General features: G+C 28.4%; 1 protein-coding gene across 1 annotated transcript in view; it reads left to right on the top strand.

Moving 5' to 3' along the window:
• The window catches only part of rsh (Rap GTPase activating protein radish), a 125,513-nt gene that overhangs the window by 79,138 nt on the left and 35,081 nt on the right, over positions 1–11,294 (top strand). Inside the window, 6 exon segments of the mRNA XM_011501019.1 lie at positions 3,174–3,310; positions 5,024–5,485; positions 8,371–8,617; positions 9,249–9,555; positions 10,549–10,684; positions 10,798–10,978. Coding sequence (XP_011499321.1) covers positions 3,178–3,310; positions 5,024–5,485; positions 8,371–8,617; positions 9,249–9,555; positions 10,549–10,684; positions 10,798–10,978 — 1,466 coding nt within the window. The 5' untranslated portion in view covers positions 3,174–3,177.

The following is an 11,294-nucleotide window of genomic DNA, read 5'->3' as shown; positions in this document are numbered from 1 at the left end:
GGGTCTCTTTCTATCTTGTAACTGTCTCTTTCTTGTCTCATTAGAAGAATGAGAATTATTTCATTAGTCTGACATTTTAAATAAGAATCCACGTATATATATTTTTGCTTATATAACTAAGTAAAAATATTAATTTATTCTATTATACTGTATTATAAATACTAAATTAAATTTTTTATTTTTTTATGTTTTATACACACATAGAACATATTGTTTTATTCAATATTTTCTATTTAATAACGAAGATGTATTAAAAATACAAATACTTTATAAAAATGTACATATTTACTTTAAATATAGTTTAACAAGACAACAAACATATAGCGGCTATATTTGTAATAATAAGATTTATTTTAATAATAGAATGTAATTTAGTATCTTTTCAGTAAATAAATATATTTCTTATATTACTTACATACGTTTTATTAATAAACAAATAAACGAATAAAAAACTGTACTGAAAAAGTAAAAATTTAAATAAATACTTATTTTATATATGCAGTTAATAAAATAAAATATATATATATATATATATATGTATGTATTACCATAAATAGAAGTATACAATTAACTTCAGTTTAGTTAGTACACGAAAATATAATTAATTTCTTTATATTATAATTGATAAAAATTCACCAGATTGATATATTGAAAGATTTTTATTCAGTTTCAATGACTTGTGATTAGTCACTTAATTAAGAAATAATGAAAAGTAACGATTAACAAAATTTAATTCAATTATCGAAATAAGTAGTAATAAAATTTTTTAAACTATTTCAATTCGATATACTAAGATAATTTTAAAGGAGGTCAAACTTCATAATGTATTTTTGTCCATCACCGTACAAGTAGAACTAAGTATCTTTTAGATATTTTTTGACTTAAGAAACATACTTTTTAACTTCACTTTTCATATTTTATACTGAAAAATTAATAACATTATTTTGCGAGAAAAAGTGTTATATTTAGAGAGTTAAATAATATCTGTAAATTCAATGGTTAAAATAAACAAAAAGAAAATATATTATCAGTGTAAGTCATAAGTTTACATAATGAATAATTGAAATAAAGTTATAGGCGAATACAATAAAGACAAAGAAGACGATAGAGAATAGATTAACGACATATCAAATTGCAATAAAATAATGATTAACACCACGAATAGCAGTATTATAAATATATTATAATTAATATTATTATAATACTATAACAGCACTGTAGCAAAAATATTATAAATATATCGTTACTATATAATTCACATACACAATTTTCATTATAATAAAATAAATATGTTTCATCGAATCTTGCCGTGACGAGGCTAGAAGATGGATACTCACAAGAAAATTGTGCAATAATTTTATTATTTCGCAACAAATAAATAATCCATGAAAAATCCTCTTTTCTCCACGTAAAATGCGTGTGTGTGTGTGTTATTTTTCAGGTCGGCTAGACCCTTGCCATGCGATGTCGCTGCAGAGCCCGAGACTTCGACACTACAGGTCGAAAATATGCCTTAAACAACTTATCAGAACTGTTAACTGCCGAGCAGTTACAAATTCATATTCTTTTTCATTATTATCTGTTTTAACAGTATTTATATATATATTTTTTTTCCTTCATTAATTTCTTACTTTGAATTATGTATATGTAAATATAAACATATTTGTCTAAGCAACGTTTTCATTATTTTATATATATATATATATATATATATATATATATATCATTATATTTCATTGCTCATTGTTATATTACGTACATGCGTCATCATATGTCTATTGCTAAAACACGCAGAAAAATTGTATATATAAATTTATATTTATCTTATGACACAATAATATCGAATTCTCTGCATCCACGCTTTGGAATGTCGTTCATCGTTCAACTGTTGTGCGCTACATTGAGCGCAATTTATTATATTATTGCAATTATTACTATAATTATAATTATTATTAATGGTTATTGTTATTTTTTCTCCATTTTTATTATTGCTATTGTTATTATTATTATCATTATCATTATAATTATTATCATTATCATCATCGTCGTTGTCGTCGTTGTCGTCGTCGTCGTCGTCGTCCTCATCGTCATCATCGTCATCATCACCACCATTATCATTATTATTATTACTATTATTATATTTACCGTTATAAAAGTCGTTAATAAGACAATTGTCATTATTTTATTTCTATTATTATGCCAAATATTATATTTAAAAAATATTAATAATATCTTCAGCTATGTAAATAATTATCGCTACTTTCAGTGTTTGTCATTATTGTTATTATTATGATCGTCGCCACTCTTATTGTTGTAATTATTATTATTATTATTATTATTATTATTATTATTATTATTATTATTATTATTATTAATGTAAATAGATCGTATTGTATTATTGATTACGTTTATCATTTTACGCTAGAATTTAATTCGCAGACTCGAATTATCGCATTTGATAGATGGTTTGTGCAAATGTTCAGCTGAATTCTTTAAATTTATTAGCATTAATATTTTCAAGCAGTATAGTTGTTCAAATTATTTTCGATTTTCGTGCTTTTAATTGGCTCTATAAATACAAAAAATCACACTTCTAAATGCTTATGATAATATAATTTCCATATAAATAAATAGTACAATATACAATATAATATGCAGTATGTAATATCACACGATATAATTTTTATTTATTATTTTGTAAATATTAAGACACTCTTATTTTTACTAGAGTTCGTAATAATTTGTATCTAATTGAAAAGAATTAAATTGCTTTCTTAGACAAATATACTGATCTTGTATACGTTTGACTTTAAAGCAATCAAATTCATTCTATCACCAACGTTTATAAAATTTCTATCAATATTATAGATTCGAAAAAAGAACAAGTATTGACAAAAAAAGATAAAAGAAAAAAAAAGAAGAATCTAATGTGTATTTCATTAAAGAATTCAATAGAATTGTAAAAAAATATTAAAAAAAAGCACGAAAACATTGGAGCGTTTGGTTGGCATGTCCTGTCATCTTTCACCGAGTTTAATTTTCAGACTACGCGTGCACCTTCTTCCGTTGACAGTTCCTCTCTCATCGAATTAACAAACAAATTAATAACAATTAAATAAGCAATGAGCTGTTTGAATAGTTTCGAGCTAATGAGTTACATTTGAATCTTTCAGGACCATGACGGCGATTTGTTTCGTTTGTAATCTGCCGATCCTCAGTCACCAGGTCGGTCTGATATGGCAGGGCGGCAACGGTTGGGACGATCTCGTCCGCGAGCAAGTCGAGGAGTCTACCTTGAAGCAGCGACTGGGTATCAATCATTTTATAACATATTTATTTGTCCATATATGCATTTCAATACGGTCAAGTGAGCAGCCATTACGAATGACGAATCATTAAAGTCTTAACTTTCTCAAAGACTATAAATAAACACAATAAACTCAATAAACGCAAGTATCTTAAATATGTAAAATAACATTGAAATTATACTTGGGAGCAATTGCTTTTTAAAATGACTATTATTAAATCGATATTATAAATGGTATGCAACTGAAACGTGAAAGATACAAAATCCTACGGAGATATATATATATATATATATATATATATATATTATGTATTTTTTTTTAATAAATGTGACAAAATTTTTAGATAGTGACCATTTAAATTTCTTAGTTGCACAACTTTGAGAAGTATTGTGTATAATCTTTGCTCGACTAAAAAGTTCTTCCAACTTATTTCGCACTTTTCGCTCATCGATGATAAAGAAAGTGCCAGGAATCTCATAAAACATTTGTCACTCAGATTACAAAATTCAAAGAAATTTGCATAACCTGCGCGGCATTACATGGTATTCTATACGTGGTATTATGCTCATTTCATCTGCTGTAGCTTTTCCTTCTTTTCCCCATCAAACAGCTACTAAGTTAGCTTTAAAGTTCGAAATAGATAGTATCTAAAAAGTTTCTTAACTTTACTGACGTGAATACTTCTTGCCCCATTGTTCTTTATTTATAAACTACTGTTCGTTTTAAATTAAGCTAGTTGGATGGGCTTTAAAGTAAAATTTAGATAGAATGAATAGATATATGGAAAAAGAAGAATGAAAAAAAGAAAAAAAAACAAAAGATAGAAGAAAGATGAGATAAATTTATATTAAAATTATATTCAAAATTTAAAAGAAGATAACGAATTAAATATAATAATTAATAATGAAACTTAATATATATTTGACATATAATATCGTTGAATCAGTTTCTGAAATCAAATACAATTAGATATAATTATGCACTCATCTTTCATTGAAGTTGATTTATATACGAAATAAATAGAACTTATTTATGAAAGTCAGCTATTTCATAATAAACACGTACCTATAGTATAAAAAATAACTGTATTTACTAATTATTAATATTCAGTTCACGTATTAAATTAAAATAATAACGAATTATTATCAAGCACATAAATGAAAGCAAATCGAAAACATAATTGATACAACAAAGTTCATGTGTTGAAATAAATTGTACAATACAAGTTTTTATCTATAATATTTCAGAAAAACAAAAATCTATATTTTTATCTATATCTATATCTAAAGTGAAAAATATATAAAAATATAAAACTATTAAATAAAATTTACCTTACTATATTCTTACTCGTGTTGATTATTCTTATATTATTTAAATATACAATAATTTTCTTTAAACGGTGAGGTAAAATTGTCTATGCTAAGTAAAAATACATTTTGATTCAAGTTTCATAAAAGAGCGAAAAATAAAACAGCGCCTATTATTACGAATAACGCAATGTTGTGCAACTTCGTCAATTAAAGCAAAATAAATTAATGATATTTTCATATGGACACGGCTCGATGGTAAAAAGAAAAGAAAAATAAAGCAACAATTGATGAAGAGTGGCCGTTATTAATAATGGTCATTATTAATAAGCTTGGGATAGCGAAATAAGCTAATAATAAAAACTGGAAAGAAGCGACGACTGAATGACGTGTGCGAATTGATGACAGGGACAGGTCGCCGAGACTCTGCCGCCCAGATCTCGCCGCCAAACGAGATCCAGGAGCCGTCACCGATGGCTCAAGGCCGTCGACGGCGCTCGTCCTTGGCCCAACTGACGGACATCCTGCGGGAATGGGGTGGCGGTGGGAGCAGCGGAAGCAGCAGCGCCACCAAGACCGGCGGCAGCACCCGCGGCAACAAGCTGAGCCGGCGCGAGACTCTCGCCGACATTGCCAAGTCACTGCCCTGGTCCAGGCAGACCACCACCGACTCGACTCATCTCGCCTCTCTGAGGAAGAGGCGCGAAAGCTCCGTTGACAGCGGCATAAGGAGCCAAGTGTCGACAAAATCGCGCCGGGAGTCCGCCATCAATGATTTTAAGAATGACTTGGCCAGACTTTGGAGCAAAAAAGATGCCCAGCCTCAGCAACAGCCCCCACCTACTGTCCTCTCGCCCACACTGCGCAGAGGTTGTTCATATATATATACACACACACACACACACACACACACACACACACACACACACACACACACATATATATATATATATATATATACGCGCACACACGCACGCACACGCACACGCACACATATGTGTATATACTTATTTAGATTAGCGAATAGATATTCAGAACATCGATTGTCAATGTCCAATGTAACGATAAATTATGAAAACATTAATATTCATACGTTGGGGTATTTTAGATAACTCAAGGTGCAAACATCTCACTATTACAAAAATATATCTTTCCATTCTCACAATTCTTTAATCTGACAAATTGAAATTTTATTCATCTGAATAATTTGCGACCTACATTCGATAAATATCCTACAAATAACAAATCTTTCCGTACTTTAAGATAATATACAATTTGAAGTTTATTCTTTACGATAAATTATCCCATACTCTTTATAGGACTTTTAACAATACAAATTAAGATTTTAATTTATTGATAATAATAATGCTGTATATTCAACTCCTTATCTAACTCTTAATAATACGGTAATAATGCGAAATTATTGGCAATTGACTTTACGAAATCTTATTTTTCTATTTCAGATAGCTCTTGAATATTATCGTCATAGTAACAGAAAAATTAAATAGTATATATCAAAAAAAAAAAAAAAAAAAAAAAAAAAAAAAAAAAAAAAAGAAATCGTACAAAATCCAAGTATATTATTCCATACTCATAAAATGAAGAATTTTCTATATAATATGAAATGAATAATGAAAAAGAAATATAAGGAGAGACCCTTAGACGCTTTATTATCATAAATGTGGAATTTTTTTTTATCAAAATCTTTATTATTTCATAATCTTTATTACATATTTTCGACATCACAAATGTATTAAAGATAATCGTTACATTTGTTAATATTACGCGCAAAAAGGTGTAATTTCATTTCTTATTGAACCCGTCGATTTTTTTAGATTCTGTAAAATTTTTATTTTCGTTCCTATACACAAATAATTTGTACTTTTTTTGGAAATAATTTCGTTAGATTTTTAAAAAACTTTATTAAAATTGTACATTTTTAATGGCATTAATTTATCATTATATATATTTAATTTAAAAGCTTACGGGAATTATTGAAATAACTTGTTCCGTAATGATAAAATGATAAATGCTAAGGTTGGTTAATTTAAAAAAAAAATAAATAGGCTAGATGTATTAAATTATATACAGAATATCATTAAAAATTTCATTCCAAGTAATAATTAATACATTATAATTTTATTTATTTATTATCAATTAAAAATAATGTAAAATTCAAATTATATTAATTGTAAGTATTGAAAGGACTTAACAATGTATGAAATTAATTATTTATATTAAACTACTGAAGTTTTAGAAGCTAAAATATATTATAAATCTTTTTTTTTAATTTTCTGCCTCTCTCTCTCTCTCTCTCTCTCTCTCTCTCTGTCTGTATGTCTGTCTATTTGTCTTTTTGTATTGATTTCAACAAATATTTCACTTCATCATAATATAATACAAAATTAGAAATATATACGAATATAAAGGAAAAACTTAATAAAAGCGTGTCAATTAATAGTATGTAAACAACGTTAAAAATTACAGTATTAATTATGAATGGATTATCCTGAATGATAAATAATAAATTAATTAAAGAAGACGAATTTTATAAATTAAAATTTGCGACGAAATTTTAAAATAATATTGAAATAAAAATTAATCTTAAAATTATCCTTTATGTATAAATAGAATAAAATATATTATTTTATTCCTAGTAAACCTACTAACGGTGGCTTAAATACTCAGGAAACAAAAAACCGAAGATTAGTAGCAAATTTCAAAAGTAGCATCTGACGTATCAACTGAATAATCAACTTTTTTAATTTCTCTCCTTTTATAAAGTTTATCGGAATAGTTGTCAACATTTCTAATAAAAATCTTTCCTCCGCGTTGCATAATTTTTTTTTATAAATCGTCTCCCTATCCATCAATTTTTTGATATATTAGTTTCTTTGCTGGTGAATAAAGTTAGTATAGTCATTAAAGTATCGGCAACTGAAAACAAGAAAATCATTATTATACGAATAATATTGAATAAATGTTAACGTACATCATTTATGAGATTATATGTAATGTTTCTGTGCTAGAAATTCAAATTCTAAATAAATATTGACGAGTTTTTATTCATGACTTTAGCACAACGATTGTAATTTCCTTTTAAGTATAATTTTGAATCTAAAACAATCAGCATAAAATATCAGCTTGTCTTTCCTATGAAACATATATTAGTAGATTAATATATTGAATTTGTATCACTTCCATTTCAATAAAAAGTAGCAATTCTATTGTTTTTAAAACTAGTCGTGTTAATAATGAACATTCATTTTCAATAATATGCATGATACTTTAATTTCACATTTCACATGAATGCATTTCACGCGTTGATAAACCAAAGTGATCGTTTTGTATCAAACAAAAAGTATTTGCAAATAACTTTAACAAATTCTATGTTTTATCGATACTTTTACCATATCAATTAGTACGATTAGATTTATATATTAGAAGCTAGAATATTCAATGGACGAAAAATTTAATCGACCTGCTCATGTTAACTCATAGCACATTGAATCTTTTTCTCATCGAAACAATGTCCTTTACAGTTATAAAAGATTTTTATAAATTTTGTCTTTTATACATTGGATCCCTTCAAGCGCAATGTAGCTTCAGCTAAACGTGCCCTAAGTATTGTGCACTAAGCGAATAAATTTTCTAGGAGTCTGGTTTAATAAGCTTCCGTTGTAATTTCAGAAAATGATAAAGTAGGCATTTCAATTGAGTTTTTGAATCGAAAAAAAAAACAAAATTTGCCGCAGGATCTGGAGAGTCTAAGAACTCACGTCGCGGTTCCAGCGAGAGCTCAAGGTCAAGACGGGATTCGGTTTACGGACAGACGCCCAGCCCTGGGGAGCGGATCCATCATTGCCGACACTATAAGCGTCGACAATCCCAGCAGTCGGTCGAGCTAAACCAGGGTGGCGGTAACGCCGGTGCCAAGTACTATAGAAGCGACCAACGGCCAAGTGCATCGAGTACCGACAGTGCGACCAGTAATGCCGTCAGGTAAATTTTTCAGCTTCTCGACCCAATCGTCCGTCAATAGACTTGACCCGCTCAACAATTTCACAATTACCATTATTCGCGGTAAACCTTAGCAATTAGCATTAGCAATCGATAATACTTTCCTCCTTCGCGTTGTAACACACTCTCATTACCTATTGCTTATGACGTAACTCGTACAATATATATTTTGAGCGCCAAATGGATCGAGCGTTGTATTTTAAAGAAAGAGATTTTTTACGCAAGTTCGTCCAATGAAAATGTAAATCTTCCTATCAATTCAAGAATTTTCACGGGCATTAACTTTCGCCTTCAATGTTAATAATACTAGCTGCATTAAATAAAACTATGGCTATTATATTTGATAATTTAGCCACTGAAATTTCCTTACGATGCATTAACAATTTTACAAAAGGTCGATTAATAAATAATGATTGACTTTGAGTATAGAATTAATTTGAAAACACATTATCGTACAGTTCACATCAATTGTAATTTAATCTTCTTCTTCAATTACTTGATAACGAGTGGAGACAGTCGAGTTATACGGCAGAACACAAAAAAATTGCGACAAGCCATGACTCGATAAACTCGATCTCTAACAACAACCATTCAAGTCCCAATTGTTTTCCAGAGAGCACCTGGAGGCTCGCAAGTGCCACCACGAACGAGCCGGTAGTTTTGAATCCAAAGGGACTACAATGTCAACGATAGCCACGAGCACGAGCGACGTAAAGCACTTGACCCTCGAGCCGAATATCCAGCCACCAATGATCGTCATGTCATCGGTGACGCCGCCCCCGGTGTCCCCCATAGCCGTTAATAGCTTGCCTCTGCCGGGAACCTCGTTATCCGGTGGTTCCAGTCCAATAGGCGCGCCCAACATCGGCGGCACTCCACTCCATCCGCTCATCACCACAAGAAGGGATTCGACTACTCAGGTACACTTGCACTGCTGGTGTACGAGCCACGATGAGAGGAAGTCGTTAAACGTACAATAGTTGCACTATAATGGGGTTCGATAACAGGCTCTTGTGCAATAAAAAATGGAAAAAGTTGGATTTTTGTCAAGAAATTCTTTTTAAACTACGCGTTGTAAATAGTTTGTCGTTTAAAAATACTCATCTTATTCAAAGTTATCATAATATGGTCTGTCCAACAAATATCTAAAAGCACTGAGTATATGATAAATACATCTAACCTATAAATATAATTATTTAAAATATGCCCGTTTATGTTAATCTATAAAAGGATTTTACGCTATAGAAATTTAAAAATAAGTTGTCTTAAAATCTTCAGTACATCTATTTCAATTGTGATTTCAATTGTGAAATTTGATTTAAAAAAAAAAAAAAAAAAAAAAAAAAAAAAAAAATCTTATCCTATTCCTTATCTATATAAATTGCAATAAAACAAAATCTACTAAGTTTATTATTCACTCATTTTTACGCGTAAATCAATTTAATAATAATCATGTAAACACGATTTATCTTTTATTGCAAGAGTGAAAATTTATATATTTTATATTGCATAAATTACATTTATCTTTATTATGAATTTATTAGTCAAATTTAAATTTATTCTCATAGAATATAATAATCCTTATTGCTAAATATGTTTAATCTCGCTTCAAAACATATGGATAATTAATTGGAAAAATATGAATGCAGCGTAAAAACCTTGTGGAAATAGCAATAATTAACATTATTATGATAAAATACTAAAAGCAGTAGTATAATTGAAAGTTACCACGGATGAATTAAAATATTGCAAATGAAATTGTATTCGTTCTAAAATTTCAGAAGAATTTTTTGGAAATTTTTAAAATTAGAGTATACGTAATACGAGTAAAATAGTAAAAAAAAAAATTTGTCGATAAAAATTACACTTACAGTATTCATTGATAAAATTGAAACAATTTTGACAACTTGCAGTGTTATTACAAAACAAAGGAAACATCGCCAAATAAACTAAGATTAACGAGACAAGCAACAGCGATAGACGAATCATTGCCACCACCAGGTCGCCGGGGAAGCCAACCAACTTTATCACCAGATCCCGATGACGGAGGTTCGTTCATTACACTTTAAATTCGATAAACTTTTATATTAATATACTGATTGAGCCATATCTAGCTATATATTTAATTGTTATATATTTGTGAAAATATACAATTTTTGCAGGTCGCAAAGCAAGAAGAGATTCCCTTAGTCCCGATTCAGCTTCTTACCCGAGACGTCGGGATTCCAGAAGTCACTTAAGTCCCGATAGGAATACCGTAGATAAAAGAGATATAAGTCCTATAAGGTCGAGGAAGGGGAGGCTAAAAAGACAATCTACGTCAATAGCGGGACGACCACCTAGGTGATGTTGCATTCTTTGTCTTTTTTTCGTTTTTTATTTATTTATTTATTTATTTATTTATTTATTTATTTATTTATTTATTTATTTATTTATTTATTTATTTATTTATTTATTTATTTATTTATTTATTTATTTATTTATTTATTTATTTATTTATTTATTTATTTATTTATTTATTTATTTATTTATTTATTTATTTATTTATTTATTTATTTATTTATTTATTTATTTATTTATTTATTTATTTATTTATTTATTTATTTATTTATTTATTTATTTATTTATTTATTTATTTATTTATTTATTTATTTATTTA

The sequence above is a fragment of the Ceratosolen solmsi genome, unplaced genomic scaffold, assembly GCF_000503995.2.
Source record: "Ceratosolen solmsi marchali unplaced genomic scaffold, CerSol_1.0 scaffold27, whole genome shotgun sequence".
Classification (NCBI taxonomy): Eukaryota; Metazoa; Arthropoda; class Insecta; order Hymenoptera; family Agaonidae; genus Ceratosolen; species Ceratosolen solmsi.
Note: the sequence above shows the minus strand (reverse complement) of the source record. Positions and strands in the feature narration are given on the sequence as shown.